This window comes from Lagenorhynchus albirostris, chromosome 2, assembly GCF_949774975.1.
Source record: "Lagenorhynchus albirostris chromosome 2, mLagAlb1.1, whole genome shotgun sequence".
NCBI classification, from domain to species: Eukaryota; Metazoa; Chordata; class Mammalia; order Artiodactyla; family Delphinidae; genus Lagenorhynchus; species Lagenorhynchus albirostris.
Window position 1 is genome coordinate 35,767,964 of NC_083096.1, and position 27,752 is coordinate 35,795,715.

General features: G+C 36.0%; 1 protein-coding gene and 1 pseudogene across 7 annotated transcripts; one reads left to right on the forward strand and one right to left on the reverse strand.

Annotated features, from left to right (window-relative positions):
- CD55 (CD55 molecule (Cromer blood group)) lies at nt 1-27,399 on the forward strand. 7 transcript variants are annotated; one of them, XM_060130387.1, is made up of 10 exons: nt 6-565; nt 1,401-1,583; nt 2,996-3,187; nt 3,579-3,678; nt 5,622-5,707; nt 9,743-9,931; nt 13,726-14,394; nt 18,544-18,564; nt 20,012-20,052; nt 26,092-27,399. In XM_060130387.1, the coding sequence occupies exons 1-10, from the start codon at nt 466-468 to the stop codon at nt 26,104-26,106; spliced, it is 1,596 nt and encodes a 531-aa protein (XP_059986370.1). In that variant the 5' UTR covers nt 6-465; the 3' UTR covers nt 26,107-27,399. The 7 variants fall into 7 exon arrangements, 5 of the variants coding, with proteins under 5 accessions (XP_059986352.1, XP_059986370.1, XP_059986334.1 ...); XR_009536962.1 differs by having other exon boundaries at nt 8-565; nt 18,544-19,383; nt 26,092-26,119; XR_009536963.1 differs by lacking the exon at nt 26,092-27,399 and having other exon boundaries at nt 8-565; nt 18,544-19,383; nt 20,009-20,050.
- On the reverse strand, nt 4,767-5,414 carry LOC132516422 (DNA-directed RNA polymerase II subunit RPB11-a-like; annotated as a pseudogene).
- Nucleotides 27,400-27,752: the final 353 nt, after the last annotated feature.

The following is a 27,752-nucleotide window of genomic DNA, read 5'->3' on the forward strand; positions in this document are numbered from 1 at the left end:
GCGCTTAATTTCCACTTAAACTAATTCAGACTCCCGGGGAGCAAAGCCTGCGCCTCTTAACCATTCCGCTCTCTCTTCAGTTCCCCCATTTTTTTGTTTACTTAAGAAAGCAGATATTTACATTTCCACTTGGCGACTCATTGCAGCTCCCCCCGCCCCACCAGCGTCCAGCGCCGGAGAGCTCCTCTCCTTGCCCAGGATCCCTCTTTCCTCTGCTTGGGTCCCCAGAGGCCACTGACGATGGAGCCCCCGCCCTTACCCAGCCCAGCACCTGGTGTGAGCAAAGCCCTTCTCCACCCATCTCTTTCGGAGATTCAGAGCCCTGGCCCCGCCCAAGGCGCTAATTTAACTCAAATTGAAGAACTACCGGGCGCTGCTCCTACTTCCAGCTCCTGGCTCGAGCCTGCTTGGTCTTAACTTCAGAGACCGCGGAGCCCCAACGCCGGATCCCCGTCCCCGCTCGCCATGAGGCCCGCGCGGCGGAGCGCCCCAGTTGTGCTGTGCCTACTGGGCGGGCTGGCCCCGCCGCTTCTGCTGCTGCTCCTGCGTCCTCCGGCTGCTTCGGGTGAGTGGGGGTCGGGGACCCCCCAGGGACCCCCCACCCCACCCTACCCCTCAGGCTAAACCTTTAGGCAGTGTGGGAGGGGCAGGGCCCGTCTCTACAACAACCGGAAAGTCGGCGGACCAGGGTCGCTGAGGAATGTCGGCATCCCTAATTGTTCCCGTAATCCTCTACCTCTATCAGCGCTCCTACTGGCACGATCTCTGGGGACGGGAAGAGGCTCTCCGCTGCTAGCCGGCAGTTAGGAAGCTTGCTGCGCTGGACCGCAGCTGGCAGGGTTTTAGGAGTGAGGCGTGGAGGGTACAGGGAGCAAACACCCGGAAGCCAAAAGGTAGGGCTCGAATAGAGCGAATCCTCAGCATCTCCTTAAGGGTGGAAGGCCAAATAGTTGACCACTCTCACCTCTCAACAGGGTCCAGTCGTGTACAGACTTGGCGCTACAAGTTTGCGCTGTCATCTCCTCCAGGTGTAACGTTCCAAGGGGGCGTCTGTCTTTATTGTGTGCCTAGCAACAGTATGTATGTGAAAGTCTAAAGCACTATATATATATTATATATGTACATATGTGTATATATATATATGTGTGCGTGTGTATATATATATATATATGTATGTATATATTAGATAACGAAGGGCAGGAATTTATTTTCGACTATTTTAGTTTTGAATTAATTGACACAGGAAGCCTAGCAAGTTCTCGGTATGTCAGCTGAGCATTGGATGGGAATGTTATGTGGGCATAGAAAGCCATTGCTGCTTCCCTTATTCGTCTTGGGAAAGGAATGCTGCAATGAATTGAAAAGTTGTATTTCCTTCAGTTCTGTTTTTTCCTCCCTAGGTGACTGCAGCCTTCCCCCAGATGTACCTAATGCCCAACCAGCTTTGGGAGCTCTTACAAGTTTTCCCGAACAAAGCACAGTAACATACAAATGCAACAAAGGCTTTGTAAAAGTTCCTGGCAAGGCAGACTCAGTGGTCTGTCTGAATAATAAATGGTCAGAGCTTGCAGAATTTTGTAATCGTAAGTTTTTCATTTCATTTTAGAAAAGTTATGGGAATGGAATGTTTCTTAAGTTTAATTTTATCCCTGTTTGGAGTGACTGGTAATCGATAGTTTTCTAGCATTATTAATCGCCAGGGTATACCTGTTGGCACTCCACAATCTAGCTAATTGACAGCATTGCTTTCTGGAATAGGTCCTGCACTTCATTAACGGGTTTTTTCCCCCTTAACACTGTAACTCTTGAACTGAGTAATAGCAAAAATAAACAATAGGTACTGTTTAGGGAGTAAATTATATATAACTACATTTGGCAATTACCTTGAGACACATAACAGAGATCCTCTGTTTTCTTAAATTTCATTTTGTAAAGTAGGACTTACCCAATACAACTCTGTAGTGATATTTTTAAAAATTCTCAATTTTTATCTCAAAATCTATCATTATAGGCATAGCCCTAGATTAGCTTTGACATATACAAGTAAAGATAAAGGTAAGACTTGATTCCTGCCTTTGAACAACTTGGAGCAATGGAAGCTACAGTAAAGATAGAAACTGCCACAAGTATTTTTTGAAATTAGGTGTGAGATCACCTTTAACTTTTTATCTATCCATGATACAAAGCAGGAGGTTGAAGTACATAAGTCTTTGCACATGTATCATGTTTTAGAGTTTATAACTCCTCTGCATATAGTACTTCATCTAATCCTTCCGACAACTCCCTGAGGTTAGTTAGGGACTTATCCACATTTTACAGTTGAGAAAGCAGCCCCCAGTTAAACAACTTCCTTGAGATCAGGAGCTCCCTTATGCAGGAGAGCCAGGGTGGAAACTTGAGTCTTTTGACTATAAATCCAGTGCCCCTTCCACTATACCGTGCCACTATAAATTCACATTTGCCTGGATGTTTACAGTTTGTAAATACTTTTAGGTCCACCATTGGCTCATCTGATCCTTGTCCCCATAGGTTGTTCTGAGGATTAAATGAGTTTATATGTGTAAAACATTTAGAAGCACTCAATAAATATTAGCTATTATTGTTAACTATTATCGTTGTCCAGGACACTAGCCCAGGGATCTGGAAATACCAGTTATCATCTACCCCTGTGCTACATGGGGCAGGATAAGGGAACTGGCATTGAGTCAGTTCCAGAACTATGCCAGGCAACTTAAATGAGTTATATTTTCTAAATTGTGGGCATAGTGACTTCTATGTACCAAATCTACTTCACAGGCCTCTAGTAACTAGGAAATGAAAATTTATATGTGAATACGCTTGATACACTGTCAATGCCATAGTGACATTAATATAAATACCAAATATGTACAAAGAAGTATAGAAAAAGGAGTGATAAAGGACCAGATAATTAAACATAGGTTATAAAATAAAGTGATATTAATTTTTTTGTTGTTGCTTTTGTTAATACTTTTAGGTAGCTGTGATGTTCCAACCAGGCTACTTTTTGCATCTCTCAAAAAGTCTTATACCAAACAGAATTATTTCCCAGAAGGTTCCACTGTAGAATATGATTGCCGTTTGGGCTACATGAGGGACCATTCTCTCTCAGGAAAACTAACTTGCCTTCAGAATTTTACGTGGTCCAAACCTGATGAATTTTGTAAAAGTGAGTATAATTTTTAAAGAGTATTCTTAATCATATGGTGTTTGGGGAAAATAGTGTTTCTTCCTTCACTCATAGTGGAACTCTATGTGTACATGTTATTATTTAGAATGATTCTTAAATGAACCATTGGAACCATTTTATTTTAAATTAGGGAAACTAAATACCTGTGAGCTAGAAATATTACTTTACTCACTGATTTCTCATTTAATTAGTTTAAGGTTACCTAAAATCAAATAGTGTATAGTCTAAATATGTTGCTTTCTTGAAACTGATAAAATGAAGGTACGATTTAAATAGTCTAAGGATAAGTAATATCAATGGTTCAGATGATGAATTTGCATAGATGTGCCTGATAATTTAATTTAAAAAATCAATTTGTATTCTCTTCTAGAAAAATCATGTGCTAACCCTAGAGAAATAAAAAATGGTTATGTCAGTATAACACATGACCTATTATTTGGATCGCCCATCCATTTTTCATGTAATACAGGGTAAGTTTGGGTATATGAAACACTATATTTAACAAATGGAAAAACAAATTAGGATTTAAGATGGAAGCTTTTAGATTTGTAGCCAGTGTTTACAAGCTAGTAGCAATAAAACCACCCCTCTGTTCAAAGATCCTTTATCATGAACTCATCACAGTTAAATTTAGTAAAATGGGGCAAGAAAGGAAGATTTCTTATAATACCACCAAAATTCTCTCAATGGTTAGATTTCAGTACATATGTGATTCACTATAAAATTTTAAGTGTGATATGTATAGGAAAATACTTGTGATAAGTTGATGATCCTTGGAGAAATTAAATCCTTTCAGTGTTAAATATGAAACCATTCTTTACCTAAATAATGAATTTGCATTTGTTTTTTCTATATACGAACAATCTGTTATAAAATATCATGGGTTAAAAACAATTATTCCTAGTGTGAAAATATCATTCTGACCTAAGATCTTTTATAAGTTCTCTATGCAGGGAAAAGGAACTTACTCACTGAGTATTGTCAGTGTCTCAGGTGCTGCTAAAACCTTTATACTCATTCTCTCAGTTAATATCTGCAAATTGAATTATGATATTTTATTCTCTGTGTGTATCCCTGTTCTTTATAAAACTATCATTATCACTTGTCTCCTGTACTAAACATAGATGTTTGGATCACTAATATCATTAATATTAAATCTGGGGGTACTTTGAACCCTTTAAATAGAAGTACATTGTATTATTCTATGGTGTCTGTAGTGATCTTTTAGAACTCAGAAATATAAAATATTTAAGCATCTGTATCTTTTAAAAATGTTTTAAAACACTTTACTATTTTCTAACATGTGCCCTACCCAAATCAAAAATATTTTGCCTGTCTTATACTTTTTTCTTTTTTTTTTCGGTGAATATTTTTATTAAACTCTACTATGTAAGAGAAGCCTGGGGAGAGCTGCTGGGAGGCAGGCCTGGCAGCTGAGTCTTCTAGAGCAGAGACTCCTGGAAGCACATGGGTTTTCAGTTTCCTTCTGCTTGAGACGCTGCCTGGCAGCCCCAGGTTCCCAGGTTTTGTCCAGAATGAGTTTGTTCCTGCCACCTCCTCAGACAGAAATCTGGGTCTCTGGACCAGTCCTGAAATGAGGCCCCTGCGTGGCTTTGGAACAGGTCCGCAACCTCCACTGAACTGATGGTCCATTTGCTTTGAAGTCACAGCTGGGTCTTTTCCTGCCACATTTTATTAGGAAGATAAAACTATGTACAGGACACGTTGGTGTCGGGGGTGAGGGGCTCACTGGAATTTCTACAAGGAGGCCCACGGCTGGAAGAAGTTCTCTTGTCCACCTGGTGCCTGGAAAACGGCCGGGTGCGGCCCAGTACTCAATTCCTTCTTGCTTGTCTTTGATGGCCACCCAGAATCGCTCTTCCAGCAGGGAGAGCTCACTAATGAGGTCTGTGATGGCATTGGTGAAGGCCTCCTGGGGGCTGTAGTCCCTCTGCATGCGGATGATGATCTTGTGTTCCAAGGTGGGGGGGAGGGGTGTGCTTTGTAGCCAGCAAACAGCCCCTGTGGGTCCATCAGCAGCTGCGATTTAATGATGTTTCCTAGAGTGGTCTGCCTTGTTGACGGTGAACAAACAGGCATTGGGTACCTTGGTGTCCTTGTTAATGGTGATCTTCTTTTTGCCCTCAAAGAGCGAGAAGGACTCGAAGGTGGGAGGGGCGTTCATCCTAGCGTCGCAGCCGCCTCCAAAGCCGCCCTTTTTTATTCTTTAATGTCACCCTTTTAGATATAATTTTTTCTTTTCCTTTAAACTGCCACATGGACTTTTATCAACTATTGTTTTGTCTCTATCTACTGGTGTCATAAATATTTTAAGATGATAATCTGGAGAATTTAAGGGAAGTCAAATATATGTGAATGGAACTTAATTTTTTTTCTTCCCTTATTGTTTTAGGTACAAATTAGTTGGTACAACTTCTAGTTACTGTTCTCTTGCGGGAAATACTGTGGAGTGGAGTGATCCGTTTCCAGAATGCCAAGGTAAGACTGAAAAATTCTAAGCACTCAGGTGTGGGACTGAATAATTAATAATAAATTGCTTCCCGCTCTTTAAGAATAACCCACAGTATGTATCTGTAGTACCCTCACCTTCCAATGTGTGTGTGTTTTATGTAATATAAAGATCTCTATTAGTAATGCTTCTTAATTTATTAACTGTGCGGATAAAGGATTAAAAACAAACTAAGGTTTATATTGTTCTTGGTCATCTTACCATTCCTTCTAAGAATCAAGTAAAATAGATATGTTTTTTTCCCCCATAATTTTTAATTTTATGGATTAAAATGCCATTGATCAGAGGGTCTGTATGACTTGATCCTGTATGCCAAAATAAGTGGCAAAAGAAAGCATTTAACCCAGATCTCTTGATTTCAAACCCATAAGTCTTCTAACGCCTAGTGTTACCTATGTGTTCCTTTAAGGATTATTAACTGAGGTAGTTATGTAGAAGTGTTTTAAAGTGTGGTATATTATTTTATCATTAGAGAAATAACCTTACATAATAAAGAAGAAGTATGGTTTCTGTACTTGAAAATCTTATCTTCTCAAGGGGGGAATAGGACACAGAGATAATTTCCTAAATGGATATATCAAGTTAAATGTATGTGCATTAGAGACATATGTCTCCTGAAAATTGAGAGGAATAAATATATGTAATATTCTAAAAAGTTGGCTTTATTTCTCTCATTGTCATTAAAATTATTGCTAAGTGCAAGTTTTGGGGGTTTTTAGGAGCAGGAGACTAGAGCAGATGCAGTGTAATTTATCAAGCATTTATTGACTGACACTCTATGGTAGGGAATGTGTGGGGTCAACTGATATGAAGACAAATAAAATGAAGCCTTGCCAACCAGGAGTTTACTCCAGCCACACCCATGTGGCGCCCTGCCCTCCCATAGCTACTATTTCTCCCTTTTTCTCATTATTATTTTCAAATATCCATCACTACTACCCACCATCACCTTTCCTATTTCCACCATCCATTAAGGGATGCTGTAAATGATACTGAACCACATATGGAAAGCAAGCAGGGGCTGGACCATATCTTTTTCTAACACAGGCAACAACTTGTCACAAAGCCTGAACAAGTGGTTTCCCAGTTGAGGCCAATATCTTTACAAGCAGTTGCTGTCATGAGTGTCACAAATGTGGACAGCAAGCACGTATTCCAGCATAGTAGAGCTTTTGCACTGCAAACCTACTCTCTTTTCGTGCTTGCCCATGGCTAGGCCAGGTCCTACTCTCTGTCTGGTATCTTCAACTCTGTGGTGAACATCCTGATGTTCATATTTTCCTCTTTGATTCTTTTATCTGTCTCTGCAACTCAGCAAGCACTGACATCTGAACCCTGCAGGAAAGAGCCCTTTGTCCTCAGCAACCCCAGTATCTTCAATTATCCCTATTAAAGCCCTACTTCTCCTAGGGTTGATTTTCCACATAACTTTTCTGTTTTGACAGTACCAAAAACATCAAGTGGAAAGTATAAATTCTTAAGCAATGAGCTGTTTTACCGCAAGTATGCAGCCCTGGCCTCTATCAACACATGAGACAGCATTGATGTCCATGTGTGGATGTGGATATGGAGGTGTGGATATACAGAACGAATGAACAATGGACATATTCAAAAATTATCCTTGGTTATAAATCAATCAAGAGTGATAGTTGTTTACCTCTGAACAAAGCCCCAGTATCAGAAAGATCTGTTTTCTTCTCTCTCTGCCAGTATTTTCTTTTTTAAAAATAATTTTAGTAGACTGCTAGTACATGCTAGCCTGGAATCAATCCCTGCTAGATAATATCTGTCGTCCCGGGCCCCTCTCTTTATCTTCTCACTTCTAATCACTAAATCATTTTCCTTTACTCCTTAATCTATTTCCCAAACCTGTCTTTTTTTTTTTTTTTTGCGGTACGCGGGCCTCTCACTGTTGTGGCCTCTCCCATTGTGGAGCACAGGCATCCGGACGCGCAGGCTCAGCGGCCATGGCTCACGGGCCCAGCCGCTCCGCGGCATGTGGGATCTTCCTGGACCGGGGCACGAACCCACGTCCCCTGCATCGGCAGGTGGATTCTCAACCACTGCGCCACCAGGGAAGCCCTCAAACTTGTCTTTTATCTTCCACCTATGACACTTTTAATACAGTTTATTATCCCTTGTCTGGACTATTGCGATAAGGGTCACCCCTAACATTTTCAGGGTCCAGGACAAGGGTATAAATGGAAGTCGCTTGGCCTAAGACACAGACTTTCTCAAGTCAGCGCCCCCTTCTTGCACTGTGAGGGGTCTCTGATGTGTGTAAATGGATAGCTCGGCCTACACACCCAAGTCACGTCCCCTGTAACCCTTATCCCTACTCCATTGAACTTTGGCCTAAAGGTGAACACATCCACAGTATAGACCACCCTCAAGAATATGGACCAGGCGAAGACTTGAAAGGGGTGTTGGCACAGGGAGTTCTGGCTGCCAGTTCCTGGAGCATGATTTAGAATGGGGTGGGGGAAGCGCTCTCATTGAACATACCCCCTCAGCCCTGCAGATTCCCCATCTAGTAGAGAGAGGCACAGCCAGAGGAGGGCCAGAGCATGGCCTTTTAAGCTGTGGGAGCTAAGGCAGGAGTCTCATTTGCTTGAGTTCACAAGTGATACTGATTGCAGTGGCCTCCAGCCTCCATTCTTACACTCCATTAATGTTTCATCTATACTCTACCTAGTGATCCATCTAAAACACGAATGTGACTTGTCTCTTTCCTTCTTAAAGCTTATTAGTGTCTCCTCATTGTGTACAAAGTCTAAACTCCTCCATACAGTGTTCAAGGCTAGACATGATCTACCTGCTTCTCCATGCTTATGTCTTGCCCTCATCCTTTGCAAACTTCTGTAGTTGTCCAGATACCTCAGACTTCTTCATGCCCTCCCATCATTCCTTGTGACACTGCCTCTGCCTGGAATGTCCTTCAGCCCGTTTTTTGCTTAGTTTTTTTTTTTTTTCCTCTTAAGGGTCTGCTCTTGTAGTTCTCCTAGAAGCTTTCCCTGACCCCCCAGGCTGGTTAACTGTCCCTCTTCTCTGTTTCCACACCACTGTGCATGCTTTTGTGATAATCCTCACCATTTTGTATTGAAATGATCTCTTTGAATGTCTTTTTCCACTGTATTTTAAGACAGAGGAACTGTATCTTATTCGGTTTTTCGCTTCTATTTATAGAACAATGCCCGGTATGTATTAGGTGCTCAGAAAATGTTGGAACTGAACTGATGGTAATATGTGTCGTCATCGCCCACCCAGCCCAGTGTAAATCAGATTAACTTGTTCTTGTTCCTTGCTTTGATCAATGGCCTAAAAGTAATTCGTAAATTGCTAGTATTCTCTGGGTACTTAAGAGTAATTGTGTAATATAATTTGATGTTCACATGTGATCACATTGCTTTCCTGCTTAAAAAAAAAAAGAGAGAGAGAAAGAAAGAAAGAAAAACAACTTCATGGCTCCAGAGAACATGGAACCATTGAATTTTTTATCAGGGCAACTGCGAGGGAGAGGCTTCTTTTTATAATATAACAAGCAATACTCTGCTTGTATTTGTCTTACAAATTCAGCTGCTCAGTAAGATTTACTTTAAATAAAAGGCCAAGAGTTAACACATGCTTAAAAAATTTTATCCTGAAAGTCAAAGTCTAATCCTGACATTTAAAATCTTTTGCTCTATCCAAAATTCCTGTTTCCCAAACTTGCCACTTAACATTCCCAACTCCTTTCATTTGGCATCTTTTCTCCTTGGAATGAAAAGCAGAGACCTCTTCTCTGCTCTAAGAAGAAGGGTACATCTTAGGTTTAAACTCAAGTCCATTTACTCCCTAAATGGAAATCTCTGCCCTGCTTCATCTCACTTCTGAGATGAAATGCTTAATTTAGAAGAATACATTTTTTTCTGTAAATAAAATCTTTAACAAATTTTAGTCTTACTTGTTTATAAAAATACTTTGCCAGTTTAATTAATTTAAAATATGTTGGAATTTTTTTAAAGAAATTTTATGTCCAGAACCACCAGAAATTGACCATGGAATGATTGAAAAGAAACAAAACAGTTACGCATATAGACAATCTGTAACATATAAATGTATTAAAGGCTTCGCCCTGCATGGAGAGAGCTCTATCAATTGTACTGTAAGAGATGACCAAGGAGAGTGGAGCGGCCCCCCACCTGAATGCAAAGGTAATCAGTTTGCAGAGTTATATTTCTGATTTATTCTTGCCTTTAGGTCTATATATGGGCATCTGAGAATCTATGAACTCCCTGAGAAATGAATGTAAAATGTTGTACATATGCGTATTTGCATTTTTCTGGGTGATACAGTTTTTCATCAGAATCTACAAGGGGTCTATGACTTCCAAAAAGGACGAACCACTGATGTGGAGAACATATGGTAACATATAAATAAATAAATACACACATGACCTTTATGAATATACACACACACACACATACACACACACACGTACACATACACATTATATGTCTCATGTTTTTAGTGAATTAGCTTAAATTTGCTGTTTCTTACCATGTTACTTTCAGTAAGTCAATATAGATATCTCTTTGTTTATACAAAGAGTGTATAAAGTGGTTTATTTTATTTAATTGGGAGAGAATCTTAGATTGAACTAAGGGATCTAGATGATGATTATATATGTTGTGACAACGAAGAGAAACTCTTGCCTACCTGTTGACTTCATTGAATTATATTATATTTGTTTTCTGCCTCTAGAATTTCTCTCTTATTGAGAATGCTCTCTTCTTCATCTTTCTAGACCTCTTCTTCCCTCAGTGCTTTTTGATACTCAGGCTGTACTCTCAGAATCTTTAGAACTGCTTTTTAAGTATATTTTTGAAGAGATATTTAGAAGATCAATGAAGCTGGATTATAACATTGCACAGGACCAGGAGGTGGCATTTATTTAAGCAGTGTCATATTTGAATGCCAATATAATTCAAGCAAATACTACTTTTATAATTATACTTGAATTCTATGAGATACTATTCTATTAGATTCTATTAAATTAGATTCTATTAAATTAGATTCTATTAAATACTATTGCTTGTTAATAATAGTTTTTTCATATAAATGGTATACATAAATATAGTGAGGTAATATTAAAACCATGTCGATGATTGTATAAAATGAGAAGTAAAAGTCTCCTCTAATCTTACTCTCAGAAGTAGCCACTGTTTACGAATTTTTGTGTTTTATTCTAGAAAATAAATATACATATACATATTTCTTTTTTTAAATCATATTCATTGTATGGATATATTATTTATTTAACCAGTCTCCTATTGAAGGGAATTTAGTTTTTGTTCTAGTTTTTAAAAAAATATTTTACAAAAGGTGCTACAGTAAGTGTTATTGTATATCTGTTCATTGTACATGTGTGCAAATACATTTTTTACAATAAATTCCTTGCAGTATAATTACTGTGTCAAAGGTATATGCATCTAAACTTTTGAAACATTAACAATATTGTTTCCAAAGAAATTGTACCAATTTACTGTCCCACCAATATTGTATTTTTGTTCTCTGTACCATTAATGAAAATGGTTATTAAGATATGGAGATGTGATAGTATAAGTGGTGAAAATTTCATTTAATTGTTGAATTCATTTAATTGTGAGTAAATTTTGATATTTTAAAATTTAGCCATTTGATCCACTTCATATTTACTTTCCCCTGTTTTATTAAATCATCAGTTATTTAGAGCTTACAACTCTATGGCAATGCCCAAGGAAGTCATGGCAGGCCAGTGCTCCCATGACAATGACTGCAAAACTGGGTAGATTTTTTTTTTTAAATCATATTTTAAAGGCATAGGTTGTTCCCTCAGGGGAACAACTAGGGCTGAATGAGCTAAAATTCCTGGGGGTAGGGAGTGAAGGCAAACCATTCTGAGGCCCATCTGGGCTGAGGATCCATCTTGACACAGATAAAAGACCATTGCCAGGAAAGAGAGACTCTAGCAAAGCTTTCAATAGTTGTGGTAAGCTAGGATAATGCACTGGAAATTGGAAGTCCTCAAATGCTGACCCAGTTTTTCCCAAGAGCCATTTGCTGATTTCTGGGAGTGCAGGTGAGACTGGGGAGCTAGACCCCAAGCTTCCAAAGTACAAAATGAGATCTCCCTGAACCTTATGGTATTTGGACAACAAACCCATCACAGGAAGAGGCTTGTATCAAGCATACAGCCAGTGTCCTCCTTACGACATTTAAGCTCATTTTGAAGCTGTGTGGGCAAGGAGGCTACGTTGCTGGACTGGGACACTGCTGAAGGACAGACTTGGCTCTCCTGCAGTCTCTCAGGGCTGAGGAAACAAAGATCCACCAGGCTGTCAAATCAAAAACCCAGAAGGTCCACTTCCAAGGAGCAGAGACAAGAGCAGAAGTAGACTGAGTCTTACAGAATCAGTCCCTCATAGGCTGAGTCCCTCATAGGCTGAGGATGTGATCACTTCAAACCAATCTGCCTATCAGAAAAGGAGACCCTCCCTTTGGTGGATCATATCATCTGAATTGTATGGCATATAATAAAAAATTATTAGATATGGAAAGAAGCAAGAAATTATAACCAAATTAGGAGAAATGAAAATGAAATAAAAAAGATCTGGATAATTGAGTCAGCAGACAAGGACTTTAAAATAAGTGTTTAATATATTGAAGATACTAACAGAAAAGATAAATAGAGAACTTCAACAGAGAATTGGAATCTATAAAAATGGTGTAAAATAAACATTCTGCAATGGGAAAATATAATATCTAAAGTTAAGGGCACAATAGATAGGTTTAACAGTGATTTGGATGTAGCAGGAGACAGTATTGGGAACTGGAAGAAAGGTTAATTAAAACTGAAGAACGAAGAGAAAAATGAATGTAAAATATAGATCAAATTTAAGAGACATTTGAGACATGTTAAACTCTTCTAACATATGATAAAAAAGAAGGGAGAGAGAGAGAGAGCGAGGGAAGCAGAAGAAATACTCTAAGAGATAATGACTGAGAATTTTCCCAAACTGATGAAATACATCAACCAACAGATTCCAAAAGCTCTCAAGACTCTAAGCAGAATAAAACCAAAACCACTTCCAGGCACCTCATAGCAAAACTTTGGCAACTTAAAGCAATGATAAAAGCACTAAGACACATTGTTTTCAATTCTCATTTTACAAATGAGAAAACAAGCTTAGAGAAGTTGACGAGAGTCTCTAGTATGTGGTCAAACAGGCTTAGGCACTGCTCAGTACTGCCTTATGATGGAGACTGCATAAGCAACCCAAAATCAAACAGGCACGGAAGGCCTAAAATTTTAATGTTAGATTTGTGACTCTCAGAATAGGACCTTCACATAATTTGCACTTGAGATATTTATTATCTCACCTAAAATCCAAAGAGGAACTAAACTAACCTATGTAAAGTTGGTAACCAACACAAGAGGGGAAAAAGGGAGTTATTTTATTCTAATTGAATTTATTGCTTTAAAAAAGAAGTGAAACAAAACAAGTTCCCAAGGTCACTAACATGTCCTGAAAGCTTTGGAAAAAGTAACTATGTTGTGATTATCTTTGTTGGTTCAAGGTTGCATCCTGCTGTTCTTTGGTCTTGGCATGAGGTAAAGAAGACAATTTATGAGAAAAACTATCTTTATTTGGGGTGTGTCACTGAATGAGATCACTGCCAACTCTGACTTTGGTTTCCTTTTTCACATAGAAAACAGTTTTAAGAACCTCAACACTACTTGGGTGTAAATTCACTTTAGTTGCCTAAAGGTATAATTTATTTCAAAGCAAAGACAATATAACATTTTAGTTCTTTGGGAAATACATGAGAATACTTGGTTTCCTAAAAATCATATTTAGTTGTTTGTGAGGAAAGAGAAGAGTCATACAGAAAACAATTGGTTCCTAAATTTTAACTTGGACAACATTATTTAGCTAATTTTTTGAATAACATTTTTCCTCCACAGAAACCTTTCAAATTGACAAAGTCACACCAGCAGTTCAGAAACCCACCAGAGTACATGTTCCATCATCTCCTCAGAAATCCACCACAGTGAATGCTCCAGCTACAAAGGTCCCACCAACTCCTCAGAAATCCACCACTGTAAAGGTTTCAGGTACAGGAGCCCCACCAACTCCTCAGAAACCCACCACTGTAAAGGTTTCAGGTACAGAAGCCCCACCAACTCCTCAGAAACCCACCACTGTAAAGGTTTCAGGTACAGAAGCCCCACCAACTCCTCAGAAACCCACCACTGTAAATGTTCCAGCTACAGAAGTCTCATCAGCTCCTCAGAAACCTTCCACAGCAAATGATTCAGCCACAACAGCCCCAAATTCCCCCATATCAAACACTGTCTCTACAGCAGCTCAGAATCCCATCATGGCAAATGCTTCTGCATCACAGGCCACACCAACAACCCAAAGATTCACCACGGCAAAATCTTCACTTACACAGAATCTTAGAGCAACACAAAAGTCCACTGCTGTATATACCCCAGTGATCAAGAGTCTCCATGCAACACAAAGATTGACCTCTGCTCATGTTACAGCAACAAGGAGTCCAGCTGGTCACAGGGCAACCACACGTTTTCATGCAACAAGCACACCTAAAGGAGGAGGAAGCTCTACTTCAGGTCAGTTGACTACTCTGTTCAGGTTTCCAAGTATGGATTTTAGGTGCTATGGTGGAAATTTCAAATTGATTGGGATTATAAAATTAAATAGTCTCTGGTTTATTGTAGCAGAGTGTCTTCATACTGATGTTCTGACTTTCTTCAGAGGCAGACTTGGATTGTGCTAGGGCACACCTTTAAGAAAGAAACATTTTGCAGTAATATAGAAAAATGTTGTGGCTCCATAAAAGCAATGCTAAATTAAGGTCAGTGAAGAAATTCTGTTTTTGATGTTAGCTTTAGGGAGTCACTGAATTCCTCAAGACCCCTCAAAGATTCAAATATGGATAATCCTTAAGGTTTATTTCTGGGTCTGATTCATTGACAGAGACCCATCCTTCAAGCATGCTAACGGAACTCTCCAGATTCCCTAGAGTTGCTAATTTGGTAAAGCACCTTAATAGTATCTTCTAAGTAATTAAAAACAGAGTTCTTTGAAATAGTTCATATTAACTCTTTAAATGACCGTTTTCATGAAAGCAGAGTAAAATATGCTGTAGGTTTCAGAAAAACCTGTTGAGTGAATGAAACCCCTCTTACTAATTAATGCTGTTTCAGACCACCCAGATGTCTTCTTGTTTTACAACTTGCTTAATGTATAACTATATTAATAGACATTCTTGTTCTCTAATACAGATATGTGGTTTTTGTTTGTTTGTTTGTTTGTTTAGTTTTTTGGAAAATCTCAATAGGACTGAGCCAAGAGATAATTTTTAGAATTATTTTCATTCTTCATTGACGTCAACACACAGAAAACTGTGTGAAATATACATATAAGGCTTAATAACTTTTCTAAAGCAAATATTGGTATAACCACCACATATTTCAAGAAATAGAGCATCAGCAGCCCCTCACTTTCCAGATGCCCTGTTGATTCTGAACTCTATTCTCTGACTTCTCCAACCAGTGAGACTGTGGCTTTCTGCTCCCTGCACCAAGTGGCCTAGGGATTTCCCCCTGCAGCATCCATGCAAATCTCACTCCCTGCAGCTTAACCCCTGCCTGAGCTCTTCAGCTTTGATTAGTTTCTGTCTGAGTTAGTTTGCTCTTCCATGCCTTCAAATCATTGTTATTGTTGTTTTTAAAATATTTTGTCCAGATTTCGTAATTGCCATGATCAAGTTCATTTGGCCATTACCCAGAATCTTTAAGAACTTAAAACATTACAGGTATTATTGTTGAAATTTCCTTTGTATGTTTCTTTATTCCTTTAGGTAAAAGGCCAAATACCCACAAATACACAAACTCTCACTCCATTTAGTTCCCCTTTTTAAAAGGGGAACTTCAATTCCTGCCTTCTTAAAAAAATTTTTATTGAAGTATAGTTGATTTACAATGTTGTGTTAATTTCTTTTTTTTTTTTTTAGTTTATCTTTTTTTTTTTTAACATCTTTATTGGGGTATAATTGCTTTACAATGGTGTGTTAGTTTCTGCTTTATAACAAAGTGAATCAGTTATACATATACATATGTTCCCATATCCCTTCCCTCTTGCGTCTCCCTCCCTCCCACCCTCCCTATCCCACCCCTCCAGGCTGTCACAAAGCACCAAGCCAATATCCCTGTGCCAAATATCCCTGTGCCATGCGGCTACTTCCAACTAGCTATCTACCTTACTACGTTTGTTAGTGTGTATATGTCCATGACTCTCTCTCGCCCTGTCACAGCTCACCCTTCCCCCTCCCCATAACCTCAAGTCCGTTCTCTAGGAGGTCTGCGTCTTTATTCCTGCCTTACCCCTAGGTTCTTCATGACATTTTTTTTTCTTAAATTCCATATATATGTGTTAGCATACGGTATTTGTCTTTTTCTTTCTGACTTACTTCACTCTGTATGACAGACTCTAGGTCTATCCACCTCATTACAAATAGCTCAATTTCGTTTCTTTTTATGGCTGAGTAATATTCCATTGTATATATGTGCCACATCTTCTTTATCCATTCATCCGATGATGGGCACTTAGGTTGTTAATTTCTTCTGTACAGCAAAGTGACTCAGTTTTATATATATGTATATATACATATACATATGTATGTTTTCTCATATTCTTTCTCATTATGGTTTGTCACAGAACCTGCCCGCTTTTGATCACTCTTCAGTGGCATCAGATAGTTGTGTTTTTTAGAATCGTGTTTTATACATTATGACCATACTTTCATACTGATTTCATACATTTAATAATGGTTATCTTGAGGCCTATTTTGCCATTACCTGAATATTTTTAGGAACTTAAACATTACAGATCTTACTGTTAAAGTTTCCTTGCACATTTCCCTGCTCCCATTTCTCTTGCTCTAAGGCAATCACTGCAAGCTTCCTCTCTGTTTTTATTCTTATGCTACATGTATGTCACCATAAGTAGTATATATTATTGTTTTTTAAAAAAATTTATTTTATATTGGAGTATAGTTGATTTACAGTGTTGTGTTAGTTTCAAGTGTACAGCAAAGTGATTCAGTTATATATATACATATATCTATTCTTTTTCAGATTCTTTTCCCATGTAGGTTATTATAGAGTACTGAGTAGAGTTCCCTGTGCTATACAGTAGGTCCTTGTTGATGATCTATTTTATATATAGTAGTGTGTAAATGTTAATCCCAACTTCCTAACTTATCCCTCCCCCCAACCTTTCCCCTTCGGTAACCATAAATTTTATGTTCTAAGTCTGTGAGTTTGTTTCTGTTTTGTAAATAAGTTCATTTGTATCATTTTTTTAGATTCCACATACAAGTGATATCATGCAATAGTTCTCTTTCTCTGTCTGATTTACTTCACTCAGTATGACAATCTCTAGGTCCATCCATATTGCTGCAAATGGGATTATTTCATTCTTTTTTATGGCTGAGTAATATTCCATTATATATATGCACCACATCTTCTTTATCTATCCATCTTTTGATGGACATTTAGGTTGCTTGCATGTCTTGGCTGCAAATAGTGCTTCAGTGAACATTGGGGTGCATGTATTTTTTCGAATTAGAATTTTCATCTTTTCTGGATCTATACCCAGAATTGCTGGATCATATGGTAACTCTGTTTTAGTTTTTTAAGGAACCTCCATACTGTTCTCCATAGTGGCTGTACCAATTTACATTCCCACCAACTGTGTAGAAGCGTTCCCTTTTCTCCACACCCTCTCCAGCATTTATCATTTGTAGAATTTTTGATGATGGCCATTCTGACTGGTGTGAGGTAATACCTCATTTTGCAAGCTTCCTCTCTGTTTTTGTTCTTATGCTACATGTACGTCACCATAAGTAGTACATATTATTGTTTTGTATATTTTTTATAATTTAAACAGTATGCCATATATTTCATTACCTAACTTGACTTTTTGCACTCAATGTTGCTTTTGTGGCTTATATTGATATATTTAGATTCAGTTCATTAATTTTAACACATATGTGGTTACTGACTTCTTAAAATTTTATGGCATCTCTGGGCCTAAAAGTTTTAGGTTGAATACATCCAATTTTTAATAGGGCAAGGCAAAGAAACAATATAAATTATATAAATTTGTTATAGAGCTAAATTTGTTGAAATATTTTTTTCTGCAAGAATACAAGATAATTTAACAAATTTAACCTAAACCTAAGTCAATTATTGTGATAAACAAATATTTGGGATCAAATTTCTCTCATATACAATTAATTTACCTTTTAAATATTATTTACTATTTTTGCTCTTATTGAAAAAATAATAGTAGCTACTACTTACTGAGTGTGTTCCATAGTGTCATGTACCATGCACCTTCCATTTGTTAGTATTAATCCTTACAATAACCTTGACTTGCCATCAAGTCATACAACCAAATTTACATGGTGTTTGTTTCAGTATTCAATAACTCATTATCGTATTTTATGTTTATAGTGTTGACTCTGTTTAATAGAGATAGCACTGCTATATATGTTACTTGATTAAGTTAATAATGTGTAATTGTTTTCATCAATTTATTTACAATTATTTCTTTTAGTTATGAAAATCTGAGTTACTTTTGAACTTTCAAGTACTGTTGTTGATAAATTTATATATTTGTGAAATTGCTAGCAAATCAATGACTTTAAAATATTTTTAGTTTTGTAATTCTTTCCTTTTTGTTTTCTTTAGTTGCTAGCATCATTGCATCGGGTAAGTGTGGCTCTCTGGCAGTTAACAGAACTTGTCCTCGCTTTCGGAAGTGTAATCTATGTTCCTGGAAAATTATATTGTCTTTTAAGTGTCTTAGGAATACTATTAAAACACAGTGTTTACGGATGCCAAAGAGAAAACAGGTAAATGCATTTTATCGATGTGTTTTGTACTACCATCAGGTGCTTGGTACGTTCCTAAGTATTCCCCACCATGTTCTTGTTCCAAGATAATTTTAGGACAACTTCAAATCATTTGGCCAATTGATCAAGTATTATTGTGTGCCTGTTGTCTCAATACATCTCATTCTAGTGGCTAAAGAACCACAAGAGGAGAGAGTTATCAATACAGTTTCTATCATCAAGTATTTTATAATTAATCATAAACTACTCCTTGACCATTTCTGGATGTCTGTCTTATCCCAAGTAAAACAAAGAGTCTTACCTTTGGCTATATCCTCTTCATTTTCCCTTCCCTGTCAATGGTTTAAAGTTATCTTTAAAAAGTATTCTGTTTCTATAGGCATGAGGCCAAAAACATACCTGTGTTGCAGTTTCTTCTAGCATTTGGTCTAGTCCTTTTCTTGTTCGTAAATAAATTATTTGATGTTATGCATTAACAAGAAGATTAATAAACTCCTAAAGAAGATGGTAAAATAAATGTTTGTTAAGAAGCAATACAGCTAAATAGGCATATATTGATAAGTAATGTCTAATGGAAAATATTAAAAATGAATTTTTTGATTTATGTGTTAATAAGCTGAAGTCTCCTATCTTATGCATGCGTGAATTAGCCAAGGGACTATAAAACTGAAAGCAGGTACTTGTTTTATTATTTTCATTGTTATTTATTATAGTTTTTATATTTTAAATGAACCTCTTTTAAGCTAAAAGATTTATGTTGAAAGATTCCAACAGTTAGAATTCACTTTGTTCATTCTATATTTTAAATAAAAATAAATGTATTCTAAATGAAAATCTCATGATTTAATGATTTGATGACATTTTTAATAGATGAGCTTAAAAATTTAATAGGTGAGCTTTTTCTTACAAGCTCAGTGGCATTCAATGAAGGTTTGAGGTGCTTATTATTTTCTCTGAAATTCCTTAAGTGTATACTGTGTGTTTTCCCAGAAACCTTCCCTTAGGGTTAGTTTTAATTCCTACATGTGCTCAAAAATAAAGAGGAACTCCTTCCCTCTTCTATCAGACATATGACAATATTTTTCTTTAGGATCCTATACTTGTAAAATATAAACCTGAAAATTATTGATATTTTTACTTCTTAAATGTATTCTGTGAATGAGGTCACTTTTCTCATTTTAAAGATAAACTCTATAGCAAGGAAATTGCTTTTATTGATTACACTGCAGTGCACATGAATGATACAAATGATATTAGAACTTTGCAAGTATTTAATATTTTTCCTATTTAATTCTGCTAAGAAGTAGAGACTGACGACTCTTCCCAGAACTTTCTAATCTGCTATGTAAGTGAAGCCTGCATTTTGATTTTTAAAGCTATTCTCTGCTGGCTCTGTATCAGTGTTTTTCAAAAAAATTTTTTTTCATTATTACCCTCTCCCCCTCAAGGAGCTCTTAAGGCATTTTTTCTTAATCATCCCTATGAAATAGTAATACTACAGATGTAATATAAATCTATTTATGTACTGTATGCACATTTGTACTTTATACATAAAAAAGTGAGATTTTTTTCCCCTCTAGGGATGATACTAACCCCATTGAGAATACATGCTCTATATATTTGTGGGGTTTTTGTTTTTGTTTTTGTCAACAGTGTCATATAGAAGGAAGACTTGTGCTTTGGAGTCAGTCAGACCTTGGTTTCAATCATCTTTTGGATTTTTTTTTCCATTTAGTAATAATTCAACCCAAGTGATTTGCTTAATCTCTCTGACTCCCAATTTTCTCATTTATGAGATGGTGATAATGATTCCTATTTAAAGTCTTGGAAGCTTAATGAGATAACAGATGTGAAAACTACTAGCATAGTGCTAAAAATTGAATAAATCCTAGCTTTAAGAATTCATTTTTATTTTATCACTATTTTCCTAAGATGGATTTCTGATAATTTTATCATTCTCTCTGGCCACACCAAAGAATAAGAACAGTCCTTTATTAGAGCAATATTTGTGTGTTTGGTGTGTGACGAGGACTGTACTGAAATATGCCTATGTATTATTTCATTTACTTCTCACAACAATCCTATAATGTAGCTATGTTCCACTTTTTAGCTGAGAGAACTGTGGCTTTGCAAGATTCTTAACTTGCTCAAGGTCACACAGCTATTAGGCTCTTAAATAGACGCAGATGACTAGCTTCTTCAGCACTAATACTTGAAAGGATAGAAAAATTCTTCTCCTAGAGCTGCAGAACTCAAATTTGACAATTAAGATAGTCCTGATTCTTTACAAGTATTGCTTTTTTCCCCTCCATTGCTGAAATTCTATATTGTGACATTCATATATCCCTTGTGGGAATTAATAGGTCAGTTGGAGGAATATTAAAGAAAAAATTAGAGAACGCTCAGTGAAATATCTAAAATACTTTTTCTTTTAAATATCACATGCTTATTGACTTATATCTTTATGTTAAATAGGATTATAAGGAAGAACAAAACCTATTCATAGCTTTCTTAGTTTTTCATAGTATATAGACTGCATTTCCACTTTATGAGATGTATAAGTGAGACCTTTCGAAATGACTGGATGAATCCACATTTCTTCAGAAAAGGAGACAAGCCTCATTTGATAATACCAGATCTTGTAGTTAGGTTCTGACTTGGGTTGCTCGGGAATGGAGATGATACTCTATATATTAATGTAATACCCATCTAATACAAATTTTGTTTGAGTAATCTCAGGTATTTTTATTGAGAATATTGTGAACAGTTAAAATCATGCCCTGAACCAGGGGTTAGAAATAGGTTTTCTCTGGTGATAAACTGTTTGTCTTATTCATTTTCAGTCTCAGTGTTCTCATCTGTGAAAAGAATATCATGCAATGCAATTTAATAAATATTTACTGAACACTCTTTACTATTTACAAGTACCATGCCAATTATTGGAGATAATGAGATAATAGGTGACAAATTGCCTTGCAGTGTTTTAAGTACTAGGTAAATATAATTCTACATAATGGGGAACATTACTAAATTACTCCTTTTACATTTTCTAAAATTATGTAGTTTTCCTACCTATGATCTCTTCAATGAATAATTAAGAACATTGGAATCGTAATCGTAGTTTCATTTATAATTTTATAGTTTCATGTAGCTCAAGTTGTGTCAATCTTAAATTAACACTGATTCACCTTTGGGTGAATGCTAAGATCATTGCCTTTATACTTTAAAGTTTCCTTTGTTTCTAATTTGCAAAATAATACTCTCATTAATTATTAATTATTGAGGAATCATTTATTTAGAATTATATTTCTCAATTTCTGTATTTTGCACTGGTTTTCTGTTAAAACATCAACCTCCACACACTTTCTTCCTGAATCACTTATATGTGCTGATCAGTGTTCTAAGAATATTCCTAAGTTATGTCATCCAGACATTCTGGATTGCTTTAAAATTTTCTATTTTCATTTATCATTCAAACTGAAAATGGGATCTTTCTGCATCATTTGAAAATGGTAGGATTAATGGGAAGTGGTGAAAGGAAAAGAAACCCCAAATTTTTGAGGAGCCATGATTTATTTTATGAGCACAGTCTTTTCAAACTAATGCTATGGTGCTAAGGGATCAATTAAAGAAATTGATTGGGTAAAATAGTATAAAACCTGTGGTGGAAACAGCTATTTTTAAAATTATGTATCGACATGGCTGTTCAGTTGTGCGACATCTGTAGTATTTTGCTGATTTGGAACCAGATACACTTGTTAGTCATATTACCTTCAGTTGCTTTTCTAGTGTCATCTATAATTTTCTTTGTAGTACAGATCAAAAGAGTAGAGTTCAAGGATTTGGAGGGTGGAGTGGGGAGGTAAAGGGAGACCCAAGGTGGTGAGAGGAAAGGGCAATGGGTGGTTTTAAGAAAGTTTATGTGTAAAAGTCAAGGTATAAAAGTTTTTTGCTGTTATTTAACTTATTTAACCAATTATTTTCTGTTGCTCAACTCAAAATAGTGCATTGAATCTTGAAAGTAAATATTAGTTTTCCTAAAAGAAATTTTATCTGCAACAGACTAAACACTGAAAAGCGTTTCTATAGGCAAAGTATGTTTTACTCTCGGTGCTGAGATGATGATACCTTTCCTATGATGGGAAAATACCTACATCTCTGTTACCTTTATAAACTAAGTAAATGGCCTTCCCATTAACCACATATGGACGCGTCACCTTTCTGAGACTCAGTTTAATTATCTACAAAATGAGCGTGAACTCTAAGATGCCTTCTAGTGCTGAAATTATATAATACAGTCATCATATTTAAATCAGTGATCAAATCATTTAAAATTAAGCATGGTGGGGTTGAAACACTTTAGAATCCTCTCAAACCTGTCAAATTTTATTTGAGCATTGTGATAATTCATTCTAAATATTTCATCTTTCCTTGGAAGAAAACAAGATAAATAACATGCAGTATTTACTGTCAGAGTTGTGACATAAGCAAGCAAGCAAAATATAATTCATGTCTCCTATTTTTTAACTTGCCTCATAATTAATATGTTTGTCACTGTGAACTACTGTATATATAATTGTTCATGTTTCTATATTAACTGTCTTATCAAATTCTTTCCCCCTCAAGGATGTGTTGCTGGTACTCTAATAATTGGTACCATGATTCTAGTCAAAATTTTCTGGGGCAGTGGAAAATCAGGGTGAGCAGGAATTCTGATGATTTTTAAAAATTTATTCTTAGCTTCTTTCCAGTAAAACTTGACAGTATGCCAGTAAATAATTTTCTTAGCTTAATTGCGTTTTTTGATATGCTGTCTCTTTATTCCTTTTGTCTATGATTACTATCCTGGATGAACAGACTCTGTGTCTTAAAACATTTTTAGATTTCTCAGTATATACGAGGACATTAAGTGATTTGAAAGCCGAAGTCTCATTGCAATCTATTAATCAACTCACCTTTTTCTCTACTCAGTACAATTTATGAGAGTATCTGTGTGTGCACAGAAGCAAAAAAATTTAGAAAGAGAAACTCTAACATATTGTTAAATTGCCTGTGACTAGGCCTATTAATAAATTGCATTTATTAACAGATGCCAGTCTAGCCAAAATCAGCCCAGTGGTTAAGAGGGCAGGCTCTGGAACCTGACTGCTTGGTTCCAATTCCGGGTCTACTATTTAAATGACATGTGGCTGTGAGCAGCTTAACCTCTCTATGCCTCAATTTTCTCGTTTGTAAAAATGGGGGAAATATAGTACCTGCTTCATGGGATTGTAGTATCTATTTCATGGGATCAAATGAATTGCCATCTGTAAAGAGGTTAGAACCTTACTTGTCACATGGTAAGCACTCAGGTGATAAAACAACAACACACAGAAAAAAAGATCAGTATTTGAAACATCTGACCTGCATTGAATTTACATGTGTTAAGTATAAAGTCATGGTTGGCTCTGATGTATCCTGTAGACAGAGTATTATTTAAATTGACTGTCTTCTGTTTTGTAGATTTTGTTGTGCAGAAAACTAATTGTGGAGTTCATATAAACTTGAATTCTTTCTGAAGTGCCCTAATACCTATTTTTTCATTACTTAATTAAGAACAACTATATTTTAATGCTGTTACTAAATTGCCTATTTCAATTCTTTGGATGATGTGAGGTGTTAAGTTGGTACAGAAGTCTCAGCAAAACTACTCTGGAAAAAAGAATAAACCACCAATCTTCTCTACTTTCTTACATTTGGTCCAGTTCTCCTTTTGAATTGGAGCATTATTAATTTACTTCTAAAACCATTGCTCTGGGGCTTGGTAGATGAGGGGAGTGGAATGTGATGAGTTGTCTCTCTCTTGGCTGTCTCTTGGCTATCATTACTTTTTTAGGTACTTTGGTAAAATAATAGACCATCATATTTTTAATAGAATGAAAAGTGCTGAAATGTAGAAGGAAGGAATATTTGTTTTATATTTTATTGGGATTTTGCAGTAAACCTAATTCTTCTATTTCTGAATCAGAGGAAATTCATGCAAACCTCTAAGAAAGAATTTGCCTGTTTTAATGTGCACTTAAAAACATTCCACTTGCCTTATTTTGGAAGTATAAGATGTTGAGGGTAAGAGCTAACTCTATACATTCCTGGTTATTCTCTGAATTTCATACTGATTTAATTAAAATTTGATCTTAATGAGACAGGAGAAAGAGTTAATGCATGTGATGGTGTGATGTACCTTCACCTGGTGATCCTTTGTGTTTGCCTATCAAAGGATTTATTTGCATCTTTTAGAAGTGTTGGATATATATGATAAATTTTAGTTTATGAAAAGAATGTGATTGTAAGCAAATGCTGATACTGCTTTTTGAGTGAACTTAAACTTTTATAATTCAATCAGTATTTTCCTTCTCTACTATTCAAATCTTACTACACACATGAGAACAACAAAGCATTTAATGTTGTTTCATGATTTGTGACTGGTGATGCTACGAAAGTAAGACCTTCTATTAATTTACAACAGGTATATGGTTCAATAAAATCAACTTCTGTATCTTGGAAAATGCCCATTAACACAATTAGCTTGATATCTATCTGTGACTATTAAAGGACAATAGAGGCTTAAACCTCTGTTATTGTCAGAATTGTTTTTCTTTGTTGAACGAGTGACTAACACAGTAAATCTTTCATTAATATGACGTGTCTTCAGTCTTTCACTCTTCAGCAGTATACTCATCATCTCATCCTGTGCTTTATACTCAGTTTATTGAAATGATTAGATGCTCACAATGCTACAAATATCTGGAAAAAACAAAAGGTTGATACATTAGGGCTTACAAATAGGAATGCCTTCATTGTGACTACTTGCATCATGAGATGATTGGCCCATATTGTGTTTGCTCCTCCGTCTTGCTTGGTGACTTTTAAAGTTTCCAGTGTTTAAGAAATATTAAATCTATTTTAACGTGTCTTTTCTAAGTCAAGTTTACAGATCTTATCTGTTTTATGTTGTTAGGCAAAATTATCACGCAAAACTAACTTAATATGTATGTACCTGTGAAACCTTCTAGGTATCTTCTTTTGATTAAACTTTCTTCTGTTCCAGGGAGTTTTCACTGACTTTTAATCTGAAAGAATCTTAGTTGAATCCAGCTTGGCCACTTAATCTCAAGAAACTAAAAACTCAAGTGTCATGTTTTAGTTGGTATTGCTATAACTACCAAACTCTAAACTATGCTGGCTGAGGTTGTCCATACTATAACTTACGAATTTTGCATTTGTTTTGCACCCCAAATTAACCAACTAATTCTTTTTCATGGTTTATCACATAGTAACTAAAAAAATAATGTTTATCACCAGTAAATAAAATTATTTTGATTTAAACTTTTTTTTTAACTTTCAGGACATATATGTATGACATTGACAGTTTTGCTTATGATGCTAGTAACTATTGGCTAACTGAGCCAAAGAAGAGTTGAGAAGAAAGTGCACATGAGTACACAGAATATTTCTAATTTTGTAGAACTTTCTGGTGGAGCGAACACAGTATATGTGGTAGTGTTCTTCGTTTTGCATGTTACCTTGTCTTTAAGATGCATAAGAATGTCCACGAAGCAAGGAAAAACGAATCTGTCCTGGAATCACATTCTCAGCACTCTTAAGACTCTTGAAAATAGAAGAACTCACAAGATTGAGAGTGATTACTTTCATAAAAGTGTGGGGAAGTGGAGAGATTTGTTGATACTTAGAATGTGAGCAAGAAGAAAAGGAAAAAAAGTGAATTTTTTTTCAACAAATGTGTAATGTTATTTTTACTTACAAAGGACACAACAAATTAAAAACATTAATTGGATATTGAAACCAAATAAACCACTCTCTTCTAAGAAAAATTGCCAAAGACTGATGAAAAATGTTTCCTTTTATTCCTAAAATAATCCTTCCTGACTAAAAGGCATTTTCATCTTTTCTTATTCCATTAAAATGAGTCTGAATCAGCTGGCAAAATTTTTTAAAGGAAAAACATGCCAATGACCCAAGAGTGTTGAGTTTCTTGGGTTATTTGGTGACAAAGGAGGAATACAGAATGAAGGAATAATTCTTCCTTTGTCATACAAGTACAGATAGTGAATTAGCTCCTTATTTGTCAGATAGATCAGCTATAATTTTGTTCTTAAGATAATGTAAAATAAAAAAAACAGCCCTGTGAAAGGGTGCAAGGTGTCTTTATTGACTTAATGTCTTTAAAGGTCTCCAGAGATTTATAATATTAATATAAGAAAAGATTCTGTATTTCTAAAGTGAGATGTTCATATTCAAATTGTAAATCTTATTCTTTTGTAATATTAAGCTTAATTTATATTTATTTATATTTTACATGTATACCAAAAAAGTTCAAGAAGATACGTAAAGAAATATTTGTTTTCCCTAAAAAGAAATAATTGATCACACTTTTGTCTCAGGTGGTATTTGACATTTATTTTCTTAAATGTAAATAATTTACTTATAAATAAGAGAGTCCCTTCCTTCCTTTCATAAGTAGTTTAGAATGCCGCCCTTTGGTTATCCTAGGGTGAATCATTTTCAGTTACTTTTAAGGTATCACTTGTTATTGATTTACCTAACTGGCAATCACATCAATTTCCAGATTCTCAATATGTTCTTGTCATCTTGTCAATTACATGTTAAGTGTTGGAATAGACTAGAATATATACATAACTAAATTTAACAATAATTATTTTGTCATATTGCTTCATCTTCTTTGTTGTTAAAGTATTTTAAAATAAATTCCATTAGCATCATGGCATTTCACTATAAATACTTAAATATGTATTTCTAACAATAAAGACTTTTTTTCCTACCTAACCACTATCATCACAACTAACAAGATTAATGGTAATTTCCTAATGGCTTCTAATTCTAGGAAATTCTTTTAACTTCCTTAAGAGTTCTGCAAATAGGCTCACATCCATCTATTAATTCGTTCGTTAGTTAAATAGGAGGACCTACTCTGCTTACTCTGTGACAATCTGCTGCTTCCTGGGGTAGTAGCAAGGATAACACTGA